This window comes from Saccostrea cucullata, unplaced genomic scaffold (assembly GCF_032062105.1).
Source record: "Saccostrea cucullata isolate Sc308-1 unplaced genomic scaffold, CSIRO_AGI_Scuc_v1 ctg3451, whole genome shotgun sequence".
Lineage (NCBI taxonomy): Eukaryota > Metazoa > Mollusca > Bivalvia > Ostreida > Ostreidae > Saccostrea > Saccostrea cuccullata.
Genome location: NW_026933180.1, coordinates 1 through 16,335, shown reverse-complemented (window position 1 = coordinate 16,335; position 16,335 = coordinate 1). Strand labels below are relative to the sequence as shown.

Genomic DNA, 16,335 nt, shown 5'->3' with positions numbered 1-16,335 from the left:
GAATGCATGTGACATTAACACTTTTTCCACACTTTCAAATGTAAAATTTACACTTGACTCTTTTGTAATTTATACTATGATTTACATTTTAATATGTATATAAAATTTACATTTTATTCTGAAAATCGTACACTTTATCCTGTAAAAATAAATGAGATTCAATGCAAGGATAGCTCGCTCTCTAAAATGTCTAAAGAATTAGGGACCAACCCTTCCCCCAGCAAATTAACAGAAAAACATGTTCTCAGAAAATAGAGGTGGAGATCACACACACACACCCTCACCCTCCCTCACACACCCTCTCCCTCCTATAACATTACTGTGAATAGTGGTATGTTACCTCAAATTTGGTGGTTTGCCTTTATACTATGCACAGCAAATCCCTCAAACTCCTCGAACGTGAAGTCCGGGCTGTTAACTGTCACAGTTCAATGGATCGCAGTATGGAAAGATAATTCTGAAATGCAGTTACCTGCCCCTAATTGAGAATCCTAATCGAACACGTCAATAATTGGTTCAAACATATTTCTCAGAATGAACAAAATTTTGTTTGACCAGCCATGAGAAAAAAAAATAACAAAATACTGTAATAAATTAAAGTACATAATTTTAGTTTAATTAGTTTCTCAGAAAACCGGAAATGTCATCTTTTTTTGTTTCATTAACATCAAGGCATAAATAGTGGAATGTGACATTTTTTCAGCTAGCCTTTGACCTGGTTGGGAATTAATCTAAATGATGCCTTAACTACAATGTACAAGAAATTGTGAAAAGTACACAAACACGCAATTGTTCTTCCTGTCTTCTTTTGTCTTTATGTGAAAGGGAAAAAATACTATTTTGAAAACGCTGAGATAAAATTAATCATCTAAAAATTTACTCAAAAGATATTCACTTAACCGACCCAGAATATTTAGAATTTTAAAGAAATAAACAGGAAATACACAACTAATTTTGGTAGATGTATGATCTCCCGACTTTCTTCATTAACCATCGATATAATCAGGTTATTTCTGTTTCAGAATTTTTTTCAAGATTTTTTTTTTACAGTCTTGTACAACTATGAAATTAAAATTGTATTAAAACTTGTCAAACAATGTCGCAGACATTAATTAAGTCCTGGGTTATGAAACACAGTGGATCATAGCTGCAAAATGTAGTGTTATGGATCAACTAGCTAGTGTTAGTTTTTGACCATAACGCTATATAGAAATCCCGTAATGCAAATATCAAAGACTATAAATCCATTACGCTACAGTTCTGCAGCTACAGAGTCCCTTGACTTGGGGAGATGATACATCCGAGTCAACACGCATAATCTTCCTTCCAACGGTTACTTATCAGTGCTTCTGTAACCTTCAATCTAAATGGGGTCATCCATGAATATTAGGCGTCGGAAGCAAATTTAAAGGGGGTGGGGGAGGGGCTAAACCAACAAAAAAGGTAAACCCCAATTTTCAATGCCTATATTATGTATTTGCAAAAAAGTGGGGATTCGACCCCCCCCCCCCCCCCCCCCCCCCCCCCCGGTTCCGACGCCTATGTCATGGGTGTTTATTATTTTTTATTTAATATGATTACTTGTCAAAATAATGATTGCCAGTTTTAGATTGAAATTTAATAAATGATACATGTATATCTAATGCGTGAAAAGTTTTGCAAATGCTTGGGATTAAGATGTAGTCCAGTTTAAAGCACTAATATGGTTAAAATAACATCTCAATTAATTTCTCATTCATTTGCTCTTTATTTCCTCTAAAAATAAATGAAGAAATTTGCATGAAGAAAGAGTTACACCGAGGTGAAAAATCTATTCAATCCAGACAGGGACACATACTTCGGAATCTGCCCCTGGGATTTTCAGATCTTGTCCTTAATTAAATTTGTGTGGAAAAGCAAAAAAAAAAAAAAAAAAAAATAATAATAATAATAATTGGATCTTTCCTACAGAATTCATTGCTAAAAGAATTATTTATAAAAGAAGACATTGTCAAATAAAAATGCCCTTGGACTCGGGATGTATATTTTGGGCTGGGGCTGTGTCCTCTATACAAGCATCTATGATTGTATCTAAAGGTCAAAGCCATGTGAATATATCAGGTAGGTCTATGGAACTGTCATTAATTTCAACATGAAATATATCTTAAAATAAAGTTCGAACTTTATTTGAATTGTTGTACATGTATAACGGTAAATGGTTTGAATTGTCCAAATATTCAGCAATTTTTTTTAAATTTTTATTTTTGGATGTACAGGCATTGCTTCTTGTATATTTATGCTTTACTGCAGCTTTGGAGCAAAGGCACAGTGAGGGACTTGGCCCTCAATTAATTCTTTAGCCTATAGTATACAATCTACCTTTCATATAAAAACTACAAAACTGTCTTTATATTGTTTAAGCTTATTTTATTGATTTTGAGAAAGAATAATTTATTAATAACAATATATGTTGCAGTAACAACCCTTATTTTTAACAAAATGCATGCAGTTCATGTACACATTAACAAATGATTTAAACTAAAAAAAAAAAAAAGAGTATATCATCCAAAATATCTCTATTGCCAAAAAGAAAATAAGACTGAAATCTTTCCTGGATTCTATGCATTGCTCTTTGCAAATAAAATAAAAAATAAATGAAGTATAAAAAACAATTAAAATTATGAACATTTTTCAAAAATTATAAAAAAAAAATGAAGAAAAAAACCAAGACATTGTAACTGATGGGGTGTGTGATTTTTTTGCCAATCAAATCAAAAGTTTGTGAATGGTACTTTTTAAATTCTGTATCACTGTACTTGCTTAAAGCACAGGCTTTACAGAACATTCATGAACCTCATTTTAAACTACTTAATAATTTTTACAGGATTTGAAATGTAAGCTGAGCGACATTGCACTCTAACCATCTATCAAGTCTCTCTCTCACTCTCTTTCTCTCTCACTTTCTCTCTCTCTAACAAAACTCAAAGCATGCCAAAAATAACAATAGCTTGTCAAACAAAACACATTTCAACATTTAAAACATTGCAGTGTACCATTTTTTAAATGAACATGTCCTCCTTTCAAACGATCAATAATACATGTACCTGGATATTTTTAATTGTTACTGTAGTTTAATTTATGAAAATCATTCTCAAACACATACAAACATGTATCAATATCGTGATATTTTAATGTTTTCAATGATATAAAATAACAAATAGCAAATGAAAAAAAAATGATGAAATGCAGCTTCCTCAGTACAACCAAGAACACAATGACTCCATACAACCAAAAATCTCTTTCTCTCCTTAGGCCTTTATTTTTAATTTGCCACACAGAAAAGCCATGATCAGAGTTTTCTTTGGTGGTACAAAGCAGCTTGCATCAACAATGTGAATGGCCACTATCTAATATCTACACTGGTAAAAGTTATCTCCCTTTCCAAGTCCAGTCCTGTGTCATGACTTTGCCTTTATGAAAAAATTCTACAAATCCAATGAAAATCATAAGTCATACATTTGACACATTCTTTAATTAAATGTGCATCCAAAAATTATTTTTATACAAACGTGGAATACAAGTTTACTCATTAAGAATTGATTTATCTACTTTTAAGAGAAAAAATGGTATCATGTATAGTCTTTAATGTTTTTTTAAAGCTTACCTTTAAATATGTTCTAAAAGTTTTATAGTCTGTCTTTAAAGCTTCACAGAATTCCTGTATAAATGAAAAAAAACCAGATTTTTCAGGATGTTCTATATTTAAAATCTGCATTCTATATGTATAAATCAGTCCTGCTTGTTCATGTTACTGTATAGTTTTATAATGGAAGGCATTTACAGTTTATCAACTCGATATTTTTTTTTTTTACTTTACTGCACATGTAAGTACGGTAAAATTACCTGGACGTTTTCAGGAGGTACATTAAGTTTAGGCAGGTAATCCGTGGACAGGTAAGTTAAGAACTCCTGGCCCTGGAGAAATTTAAACGGTTTATAAAATATGTATACTACATGCAAATCTCCAGTTCTATTAAATCATAAATAACAAAAGAAGACAAATACATAGAAACTTACCCTTTTATCAACCATACTCTTCAGACAATGTGCACATTCTCCCAGTGCCTACAAAAATAATCTTATTTCAAAACTCCAAAACTCAATGACTCCTTACACGACAAAGGTTGCTCAATGATCCTCTTACTTAGCACTATATACATTTTTTTCTTGAAAACTCATTTAAATAAGCATATTTCTTAATATCAAAATTCAATCTTCAAAGAAAGAGAAAAAATTAACAAATCTGAAGGTGCATGTACAGGTGATTTTGTTTTTATTTTATGGTAAGGAGACAATTAACTTCTGAATAAAAAATTCTCACCAATGAGGTTTGTCCATCATTCAAATCAAATGTTGGTTTCATGGGACCAAGGAAGCAGGCAGGTAGGAAACTCTTATACATAAAATCCACAAAGCCCACCAACCCATTGTTTCCACCTGAAACAGGGGAATCAAATAAATTATGTACCAAGGTAATTCTAAGTAAGCAACAGGAGAGTGAATCGTGACAGGAGACATCACCCAATTTAATTAATATTTATTAATATGATCCATTTTGTTTACTGCAAAACGTACACTCAATTTTTATAAAGAAAGTGTCCATTATCATAGATAGTAAAGTTATATATACAAAATAACTTGTAATACATGTTATGTTTTTAATGCACAGTGGCACTTATAATAGTATAAGACAAGGAAGAAAAATAGACATTGAAGCAAAAAGAGTTTTCAACATACCCCAAGTCTCTATCAGCTTTCTCATAATGTTGTAACACATTTTTTGACTCTAAAAGTAAAAAATAAAAAGCATTAAGTTTCTTTGTAAACCAGTATGAGATGTGTCATGAGATCAAAAATAACACGGAAGAATTGTAAAAATTATAATATTTTCCTGGGTTCAAATTTCGAGGTTTGAGGAAATAATATTGATCTGAGGGGATTTATTTCTTGATTAGAAAATTTTTAGTTGTAATGCACATGAAATTTTACATTTCGTGGTGGTCATAAATTCCTGGGTGTCTCCATACCTCGAAAACAACGAAAATTAAACCCCACGAAAATGAGTGATTTCGCAGTAGTATAAAATTTTTGACACTGACCTGTGGGTCTGGAATGTCTGCGGCCCCTTGGACAATGGTCACCAGTAAATTGTGAAGGTTATTCATCTCTGGATATAAAGAAAACAACTTCAGATAAGACAAGAACACCTTCAAATGATTTCAATATTTTTAAACTATTTAAATAAATATTTAAATTGAGGGTCCCCCCTCCCCCTCCAAAGAACCATACCCTGTGTAAGGTGTCTAGGAATTCAAACTTGTGAAAATGTAATAGTTAAACTTCAGCTTGTTTCTTATATACAATGGATGTCTGAAGTCCCAACCACATTTTCTTCAAGTATTTTACCCTTCATATTTTGAACCCACTTGGATTTTTTTCTTGGTCCATACAATTTTGAGATAACAAGGTTTGACTCTAAGTATTTAGCACAAACTACTTATTTTAGCCCCATCCTCAGTTTGAAAATGGCATTGAAAAAAAAATCTACTTCTTCAAAAGGAAGTTTTTCACCCCCTATGTGCTCCTATTTTCATGTCTCCAGCACATTTTACCTTGGTTTTTGAGGACGTCCAGACAGTCATTAGATATAATGGTGGACAGAAATAAATAGTAACTTCTTTGTAGCATCTTCTTCTCTACGGCCGTGACCTGGTCAAGGTCGTCTGTAGGGGTCGTCAGGACCTGGAAGATGGTGCTGACTAGAGGCATGAACACTTGTTGTAGAAAGGGAACTATGGCAGACTGCAAGGTAATACAAACAAATTAAATAAAACAAGGGTGAAAATAAATTGGTTAATATAAACATTTAAAAATACATGTAGGTATGAGTTCAGTGCTATTTTATGCAGCATTGAAATTATATTTTTTCTATTCACACATTCTATACATACACTTACATAACAGTTATTACAAAATTGCTGAGTATACTTTGGAAAAGGTTGCATGCGATAAGCTCCTGTGTCCATCAGAAATTTAAACAGTAATGTAACTCATAAATGGCCACTATTTGCTTAGGTTAAAAAAGGGGGGATTTAAATCTTAAAATTCATATCTAAAAACTTGACAAAAGAGTACAACACAGGGCTTGTAAAATATACACAATGCATTAATATGAAATGATGGGGAAAATAACACATGGCATTGACTTACTTTGAATTTCATGATTAACTGGTTCATCAGAGGTAAGAAGTCGTGGAGTTCCTTGGCCTCGGGCTGTTTCAGTAGGTTCTCCAGGACGACGGGGACAAACGGGAGGATCTCCTTCTCCAGACAGACCACCATCCGGTGGAGGTACTGCCTGACCCCCATCTGTATCAGCTGACGGTGGGTGGGGACGTTCACCGCCTGGAGGAAGATCTTCAGCAGGTCCGTAAATGTCTCCACACAACCACAGGCCTGCATGGTCTGCTGACTAGAGAAGCCCTTACTCACTCGGCTGGAAACAGAATTAAGTGTAGGTTTACATGCAGATTTCACATTATTTAATGTGATTTATCAATGTGATTAAAATCAGATTCTTTGATCCGCTCACATAGATCGCTACACAAGGATCTAAAGACTGTGTGATTTATTAGATCAACATGAAATGATCAATTACCCAGTAATAATCACTGAAGACATGACAATATTCTATCCAATACCTGATAATAATAGAACTGTTTGCTCTAATTAAACGCAAAAATATGTAAAGTTAAATGTTCAGTTTTTATACAAAATGCACATATACATGATTGTAGTTACATAATTTTCTGAAAGCTGAGAGTGAATTACCTGAAGTCAAAGATACATAAGGTTCTAATTACAAATGTCCTTTTAATGAAATCTCTCTCTCAATATTACCTGGCTAATGAGGTAGCCATGTTGATACTCTGAGCGTAGGCGAACTGACGCTTTTCATCTGTCTCCACCTGAAGCTTGTTCAACAAACTCTCAAACTTACTGGCAATAGGGGATAGTAACTCTTTCATTAGATGGTGTTTTCTCTGGAAATAATGAAAATCTTTGATTATTGCCTGCCTTCTTCAAATAACCTGTGACTTGATCTGGTAAATATTTTGTTTTGCACACACACCAAAAACAAAGAAAATGGAAGTGAGGGCACTGAACATACTAAATATTGAATAGTATACATTGTGTCTCTGAGTCAGAAGTATTTACAATCTGGTAAACACAAGACACTTATCTCACCAGGCCCTAAATTAAGGGATTGTAACAATCTGCTTACAGACTTTAAAGACTTAAGATGAACCAGACCTGAATGGAGGGAATGTAACAAACCCCTTAACAATATTGGTTTTAAGACTACAAATAAACCAATGCTGACCTCTGGAGAAAGACTACTGGAGACGATAAGACTGCTGACGGTCTCGTAGATAAATAACTGGTCCTCATTGGACAGGAGATGCTGGTACCCATTGTCTGGTGTGTTGAGAACCAGTAAATCTTGAACGCGACTCAGCACTTCCTCAACATAGGGGTTCAACTGTCCCCTGTCATCACGCAAATCAAACAGAATTCGTCAGATTAGTAAACTAATAGATACTTGCATTTATATTCAAATTTTTAAAAATCTACAAATGATTTAAGATCTGAAGTGTCCCACTCACTTCAGTCCTTTGATGAACCTTGAAAACAGATAAGAAGTCCGACTTCTGACTTGAGCCGATTCATGACGAAATCCTCGTTCATCAGTGAAAGCCATCTGAAAAAAGAAAATTTCACATCAACCTTTACACTCTAAACCACCAATACTTTGAAATTCTCTTACTCTTATCTCTATATTCAAATCTAGCGCCCCCTAAAAAAACCCAAAAAAGTTCATTTACCAGTACGTCAGGAATGTGCTGAGGCTCAGCAAGGAAGAACTTTTCATATCGTGTGACGGTCTCGAAAAACTGCAGCTCCACGATCATATGACCTTGACAGCTGACTCGACTAGTGATGAGCTGGAAATAAAGCATTGACAAATTTACTCTCATTCTCTTGTAATAATTTAAGATATCCATATGCTAAAAAGTGTATATAAATGTTTGACACTTCACAAAAATGAAGACTCATTAGGGAAAAATCTATACACAATTACACATGTATCAAGACTTTCTTCCTAATCCAATTTCCACTGTGGGGAATAGATTGGGCAAATGAAAAAGAACATTTTTTTGGTATTATGATTTTAACTGCAATAACTACAAATTGAATGTAACATACCATCCTCATCATGTTTTGTAGGGGACTGGCCTTGGAAATATCAGGATTAAACTGCTGACTTTGGGAACCCTGAAACAAAGATAACAAAACTTGGTAGGAATTTCAGGCTCTGAGTCATAAAATCTAGGTAAGTAAACTGTTTTTAATTTCTGTATTATTTTTCCAATAAGAGTTTATTTTAGAAAAGTGATTTTTAGATTAAATAAAACATTAAACACTTCATATTTAAACTCAAGTATTATGAATCTATTCATTATTTTCTGCAATCAAAAACTGTCTACAACTACTGGTACTTGAAGTTACTCACTGCTGACTGTTATTTTAATAAGGGAAGAATTTTTTGTTATTTTAATTTTCAAAATCAGATTTAATACTAATAGATATTTCCTTACTGGCAGTGCCTCCCCCAGCATGTACAGCATTGTGATGGCTACCTCAATGTCACACACCTTCATAGCCTCCCACCGGGGCAGGGTCTGACTGACCAAGTTATGTATAGTCACTACCATCAACTCTGTATCCTACAGACAGACAAACATTCATTCAGACATTTTTACACCTACTGCAGTACACTTGGTTTACAGATTCTTTAAAAATATGGCAATAATTCACTGCCATACAAGTTTTTTTTGATGTGTATAAATTAATAGGTACACATGAAATGCAATATTAAATTGTTTTCTAAATTACATGTATGGAATCACATGTCTTAGAGTGAAGAAGAATTGAGCAAATTTATGTCTCCTTCCTACAATCAAAATTCATCTACAAGGTACATTAATAGCTAGTTACCAGAGCTGCCAGGTTTGTGAAGATGGTTTTCAGTTGTTTCTTGTACTCCTGAAACATGGCCTCTTCCTCTCCCTATAAAACAACAAACATGTTTACATTTACCAGTTATTGCATAGATTTCTCCAATTTTGGAATGGATAAGAATAAAATCACACAAACCTCATGGTCGAAATTGTAGGAATCATCATACTTCATCTTTTTTATCACAATATACAACAGACCCTAAAATTCAGATAGAAAGAATTAAAAGAAACTATAAAATGAGGAATACTGTATACAGGGTTATTTTCGCCCTTTCATGATTAGACTAGAAATAATTTTTCATGATGTCAAAACCTTGGAGTTCACAATAAAAACACCATATGATGAATGAATGGAGACCTTTTAAATAATCATACCTCTCAGAATTTTGTATTAATGTACAAGTTATGAAAACACATCATTTACATTTTTCATGTTACCTCGATGTGTTCTCTGTGCTTTGGAGACAGCTGCTTCAGTTGTTTCAGAACTCCGATGTATTCCTGTACAAACGCGATCACGGCCCCCGATACGTCATCATCCTCATCACCAAGGAAACGGAACATCAACGGTACCTTCTCCTCCAGAGCTGCCATGGTAACCTGGCTATTTGCCTGGTCGTCTGACTTCTGTAACCTTTAGGGAAATGGTCCTCTTAATTTTTTTAATATATAACATTTATACATGTATTAGAGAAAGTGGAAGCATTTCAACTCCATAAACCTGTCTCTATTGCAACTATGTTTTCTCTTCCTTTATAAGATGCATATATGTGTATATCGTTGATTACCAAGATAAATATATCCAATTTAATGAAGATATAACTGAGAATTAATGACTATCATGTTAAATTTTCCGTGAAAGAAAGAAGTTTTATAATTGTGTAGGCGAAATTACGGATATAGCAAAGTTATCATGGATCCCCAGCTTATAAATTCAACTATTTCCTTATACAAATATAACAAATTACGGATATAGCGAAGTAATTTCATAGGTCCACGTGAATTCGTTATAACCCAAGTTTTACTGTATCAGCATTTTGAAAAATATGCACTTCTGAAAACAAGGTGAACTTGCAGTTACATTCTCATAATAATTAAATTTACTTACTTTTGCCAGCTGATGATAAGATTGACCCCGATTCCATTGATCAGTTTAGACAGCTTGGACAAATAGTCCCCCTCCTCCTCCTAAAGAAATATCGAAAAAGAAAATATACATATAAACTGAATACACATGATGAACCACCCGAAATACTGCAAATCATTTTTTTCCATTTGTAAGAACTTTGTTTTTGCGTAATAATTTCAAATAAGCAGTACCTCTTGAGGGTTGAAGATTCCCCTGACTTGTAAGATTGAGGTGAAGGACTCGATCAGCTTTGTCTTGGCCACCGGTTCCATGCCTTTGTTTATGATGTCATGGATACAATCACACGCACTCTCCCTCAGTAGTGGCATGGACATAAACTCTAACAGCACCTGTAAACACAACACAGTTTTTGATGTCTGCCCCATTGTTGATAAGCAAATGTAATGTATACATCTCTCGATTTTTAAGAAAAATGTTCTCATGACATGATGCAATGTACATTAGGCATGACAGTGCTGTAATCTTTGAAGTCAAATAAATTTCAGCTACCACTCTAACACTTTTCTATGTTACCTACAAGTATTTATACCTAAAGGTGAACATTTAATTTATGCATGAAATCAACACAATTTTTAAGACAAAATAAAAAAAAAAATTCTTACAGGTACATGTAAGACTTAGGCCATATAAAATTGAAATCTTGGTTCTCAGGCCCGCGCGCATCCGTTTTGAGGTAGCCGCATTGCCGATTTTATTGTATTTTTGATAAAATAAAAAGTTGGTGTTGCGGAGACCAATCCGGGAAAAAAAATTCCGACCTCATTTATTTCGTAGTTTAGTATTCAAATATCACTTCCGGTAGCCATTTACAATGAGATTTTGGCTACTTCGTTTGAAAATACATTCGAGGACATTACCTACGATGTTTACACGCTGTTAAGCAATGGATAAAGCAGAAATTTTGACCAGAAATGGAAAGTATATCTGTGATTAAAAAAATTATCTTTATGTTAAAGAAAATTCGGAAATTGAAATAAAAAAAATACCTCCCTCATCTACTTTATTGCCAATAAAATGAAAAATAAAATGCCGCCCTCCCGCATCTGTTTTGGAGAAAATTGGCCTGAGAACCAAGGAATTAAATTTAGATAGCCTTACCTGTACAAATTTATCGTTGGCGATGAGATTGATGTCTATCCAGGTGACAAACTTCCCGATGACGTCCAGACACATACAGGTAACCTCAGGGTTACTGGATTGAAACTGGGTCTGAACAAACAAAATACATCATGAAATCTTCTATCAATAAAAATCAATACAGTAAAAAAGACACAGTAATACTTATTAATAAAAGAAAATGTATGAATGTTCTTTCATGTAATCTTAACTACTTGTAAAACAGTCTATTTTTCCCTTCCTCTCCTGATAAAGATGATGATTAAATCTTCTTGTTTTTTAATAAAATAAAAAGGTTTTTTAAGACTTACCAGTATAGTGTACCAAGTCTCTGTTAGTTGTACAACACTTTGTTCTCTCATCGCATCCTTAATGACAGTGTTTCTCTGGATCTCCTAAACCAAAGAATATTGCATATGAGAATGCATTATCCAAGGAGAGAAATTTTTTATTACACAATTATTTTACTTAATCTAAGTGAAATTGGATGGAATTTTCAAGGAAAAGCATTTTCTCTGTGTCATATGACGATAAGTACTAATACAATTATGCAAGAAATACTGCTTTCTGATACAGACATATACATGTTTATTTAAATGCACATCATCTTTCTTTGCATGTGATTACACACCTGATAAGCCCATGTTTATTTTCAAAACAAATGCAAATTAACAATGCATAGCATAGTACCTCAACACATTATTTTAATGCCTCCTACGTACCTCGTAAGTATGAACGATTTCCCTGTCTACCACCTCGCTGTCTATACTTAGTAACACTCGCAGGTAGATGTCCACGGCTTTGGCGCTGGGGGACAGGATACCAATCAGGTCGGTGAAGAATGAGGGCCAGCGGTGGGGGTAGTCCGTCACAAAGGCAAGGGAGGCAATCTGGGCTACTTTGTTGCGAAGAAAACTCCGGTCTTGGTTTGACTCATTTCCCTGAAGAAAAAAAACATGAAAGTCCAAAATTCAAACTTACAGTGGATTTTGTCATTAAGACTGGAAAGGATAATTAATTAAAGTTTTTGGAACTTTTGTCCAATCCCTTCTAGGTAGATTTGATATTTTTAAACAGTGTCAGAAAGACAAACTTTAGTTTTTCCTATCAACTTGCTTATTTTTCCTCTTAATGAGCTGTTTGATAAAATCAGTAATTATGTAATTTTTTCAGGAGATATCTTTATCTTGAATTAAAATTTAATATTAAAAAGCATCTCAAATAATGTTAGTTAGTCTACTTACCAATAGCTGCAGACAGGTACATATAAGGTTCCTTACATTTTGTTGTTCCTCAATGCCTGCCTCCCTGTACCTGTCCAAAAATAATAACATACTGTGAATATTTAGCTGCTGAAAACATGCAAGAAGACTTTCAAAATACCAAGAAAATATACTGCTGTATATAAGAAACACTCACTGAAAAAGTTTATTTTAATGTACTTACCCTACTTTTAGATAATGTTCAATCACTTGAAGGCAGAAAAATCTCACATGATCGTTCCTAAAAAAGAGAAAACTGCATTAAAGAAAACATACCTTGGCTACACTACATGCATTTGAAACAAGTTAATCACTGCACTTCAGAAATCATTCCATGATAATACTAGTTCATCTGAAACATTACAAGTAAATCAAAAGTTTGTAAATATGACACATGTGCATGCAATACTAGTCTTGTTTTGTCAAGGACATGTATATTTCTATGAAAATTAAATATTGTTTGAATATCCACTCCCTCCTCCATTAAGATCATCAGACAAAAAAACTCCCAGGTATTTAAGGTCAACTGAAAAATATAAACATTTTATTCTTGACTTACCCAAAGTAACTTCCATTTGTAAATGCTGCGGCACATAGCTTCCATCCATCTCCTGATGTTTTCAGTTGTTCAAAGTACTGGAGAGCCTATACAAACAAATAATAAACTTGGTAATAATCCTTAAAATAATATGCACAATTATTTTATGCCAGGTTTTTTTTACACTTTAAGTGAAGAATAACTGACTTTCAGTAACTTACGAATTCATTGGACATTTCAGACAAGATGAAAAATAAAGTGATATAAATGTACCATTAAAAAATTATATAACAAATTCTTGTAGGGATACAAGATCTTGAACTCTTTCATTAAGAATATTGGTCTGCCATAAATTTCTACAACTGCACAGAATTGAATAAGACTGAATTAGAATATTAAATGAAAACATGTACTTTATGGCCCCAGTTTACCAGTACCTACAATCAACAAAAATTAGCATGCATTGCAATTTTGATTCTTTTGAAATGTTAATTTTTATTTTTCACCACAAATACAACCTGTTTTACTTAATTGGGAATATTTCTCATTATCCTGATAACCTGGTTTTAAAAACTCCACCTTAGAAAATAAATGCCAAAAACACATATAACTGCTGATGTGACCGACATTTATGTATAAAAATAATACCTACCCTTGTCTGGAGCTGTGGGTTGGCACGAGGGTCCAACCCACGTAAAGCACCCTCATCCATCACAAAATATACAACAGGTTCTCGATAGAGAAAAAAATCTGACGTTTCTATACCATGTCTAAAGCCTGCAAAGAATGAAACAAAAATTTCAATTATCAGTATTTTGGTATCATCTTTTTTTTTCCCATTTAACAGTGTTTTTCTTTTCCTTTTTTTTTTTTAATGCATTTATTTTCATTTTATGCTGTTGCTAATTTTAGTTTATCGTTCAAACATCATTATTTCAGAGCTCCAGATAATTTTTTACCCCAAAGTTTATTTACTCCCTGATTTTCAAATCAATGCAGATTTTGATTTTCAACAAAATGATTGAAGAGTCCAGAGCTCCAGATAAGGTGCATATTTGCAGAAATACGCATTGAATTTTAAAAAATATGCATTGAAAATTAAAATAGGGCATACAATTACGCATTAGCGATTGTAGATACGCATTACACCACGAAATTACTGCGTACAACAGATTGAAAAATACAGGTGTGACTTACTTAATGATATGAATTGAGGTTAACTTTTACTTTTCTCAAAACGAAGTACAGATTTTAAAGCCTTTCAGTGACCAGGACTATTCTAGTAATGGTTACAACGATCTTCATTTCGGGAGGAAGAATCAGAGATTTAGATCAATTTTTATAAATAGAAAGACTAATATATTCACTAGGCATTTTTATTATAGGTTCATAGCCAATTTTTAATTATCTCTCTCAGCTAGCCATATTAACGAAGATTCTTTTCTCTCAGTTTACTCTTGATACAATATCTTAAATGAAGGAAAAGTTTTCTATGTCTCTGACTATGGTACGGTACATAGACCTACTGTATAAATATAAAATTCCCTGTCAAAAAAGAATCCTTCCCAATTTTAGCAAAAAGTCTTGTTGGTATTTTTCAAATTTTATTTAAATAAATGCAGGAACTGATCTTTGTAGTTTCTTCCCTCTTCAAGAACACTAATATTCGATAACAAGCCCAAAAACAAATTAAGGGTCAAAACATTTTATATAAACTAAATACTCTTCAATCATTTTGTTGAAAATCAAAATCTGCATTGATTTGAAAATCAGGGAGTAAATACACTTTGGGGTAAAAAATTATCTGGAGCTCTGAAGAGTATTTAGTTTATATAAAATGTTTTGACCCTTACTTTGTTTTCAATTCATATCATTAAGTAAGTCGCACCTGTATTCTTCAATCTGTTGTACGCAGTAATTTCGTGGTGTAATGCGTATCTACAATCGCTAATGTGTAATTGTACGGCCTATTTTTATTTTCAATGCGTAATTTTTAAAATTCAATGCGTATTTCTGCAAATACACACCTTATCTGGAGCTCTGTTATTTGAATTTTGAATTGTAAGAATATGCATGGAGTCATGCTCATGTTGAAAACCTTCAATTAAAAAAACGTTTCAATTAGATAATTCAAATTGAAATTTAACTCTTTCACAAATTCTTGGTTTTTCTACATTTAGACTTCACATTCCATGAAAAAACAAAAATGGTATTACAATGTAGAATATATAGGCCTATTACCATGATTACAAACTACTTTTTTAATCAAACAAGCAATAAAACCAGTTTATAAGTAATAGAATGACAATCACTGACCACTTTATCACAACAATGATATAAAAAAATCTCTGTTATTTCATTAATAAAAAAAATAATAGAAAAGTAAAAATTAACATATTGCGCAAAAATTACATGAACAGAGGAAACTCGAAATATAAACATAAACAGATAAACATGATACGAACCTGAATGAAGCATTACAGTGGCAATTTACTGAAATTAACTTCAACTGCTGAAAGTGGCTATGTTATAATGGTACAAATTTACTATATAAATGTCCTTTTTCAAATAGTTTCATAGAAATTCACGTTTTCACAAAAATAAAAATACGCCTCAAATCTGTGTGCAGCATGGTCCTAAATTTGCATTAACACTGAATATCTTCATCTAAACTAAATCTAAAATAAACTATCTCTCATTGATTTTATATTGGTGATGCAATACAGACAAAATTACCAAAAGATAGTTATTTACTGGATTTCCAATTTCTCTGGCCACGTTTCGTCATCCACCATAGTCGCCATGTTGATGCAGGTTTAAGACAACTCGTACTTAGAATGGAGAGAAAAAACTTTTCTTTGTTTTTTTTCTTCCCCCTGTATGAAGTACAGTGAAAACAATCTGATCCGACTCCTGTGAAATCTGTCACACTGGGAATTCTAAAGTTAAATTTCGATCCGAAAAGTTTCACTGTATTTATATATTAAATCTATTCATATAACCCATTCATCAATCATTTTATGCGAATTAATTAACTGTAGTTGACATAACTGTTACTGAACATTATTATAGTTCAAGTTTTAGAATAATATTGAAAAGTTTATATCTACTATTTTTAAAAACAGGCGCAGATTCACGATTTTCTCC

The 16,335-nt window shown here is 33.0% G+C and overlaps 1 protein-coding gene across 2 annotated transcripts; it reads right to left on the bottom strand.

Annotated features, from left to right (window-relative positions):
* Positions 1–2,465: 2,465 nt before the first annotated feature.
* On the bottom strand, positions 2,466–15,999 carry LOC134237528 (exportin-T-like). Of its 2 annotated transcripts, none has more exons than XM_062719613.1 (28): positions 15,654–15,858; positions 13,841–13,965; positions 13,210–13,295; positions 12,835–12,891; positions 12,633–12,702; positions 12,111–12,329; positions 11,700–11,783; positions 11,371–11,481; positions 10,443–10,601; positions 10,231–10,310; positions 9,561–9,756; positions 9,259–9,321; positions 9,100–9,171; positions 8,700–8,828; positions 8,308–8,376; positions 7,926–8,045; positions 7,707–7,801; positions 7,424–7,589; positions 6,940–7,082; positions 6,250–6,535; positions 5,652–5,841; positions 5,139–5,206; positions 4,777–4,825; positions 4,361–4,476; positions 4,057–4,104; positions 3,883–3,954; positions 3,644–3,697; positions 2,466–3,464 (listed from the first exon to the last, which is right to left on the bottom strand). In XM_062719613.1, exons 1-28 carry the CDS (start codon positions 15,664–15,666, stop codon positions 3,438–3,440), a joined length of 2,967 nt encoding a protein of 988 aa, XP_062575597.1. In that variant the 5' UTR covers positions 15,667–15,858; the 3' UTR covers positions 2,466–3,437. The 2 variants fall into 2 exon arrangements, with proteins under 2 accessions (XP_062575597.1, XP_062575598.1); XM_062719614.1 differs by lacking the exon at positions 15,654–15,858 and adding an exon at positions 15,925–15,999 and having other exon boundaries at positions 2,467–3,464.
* Positions 16,000–16,335: the final 336 nt, after the last annotated feature.

Coding starts and splice junctions, on each gene's coding strand:
- LOC134237528 (XM_062719613.1), bottom strand. Junction 12,703..12,834: donor GAACATTATCTAAAAGTAGG/GTAAGTACATTA, acceptor ATTTTTGGACAG/GTACAGGGAGGCAGGCATTG. Junction 8,377..8,699: donor TGCTGGGGGAGGCACTGCCA/GTAAGGAAATAT, acceptor TCTTTGTTTCAG/GGTTCCCAAAGTCAGCAGTT.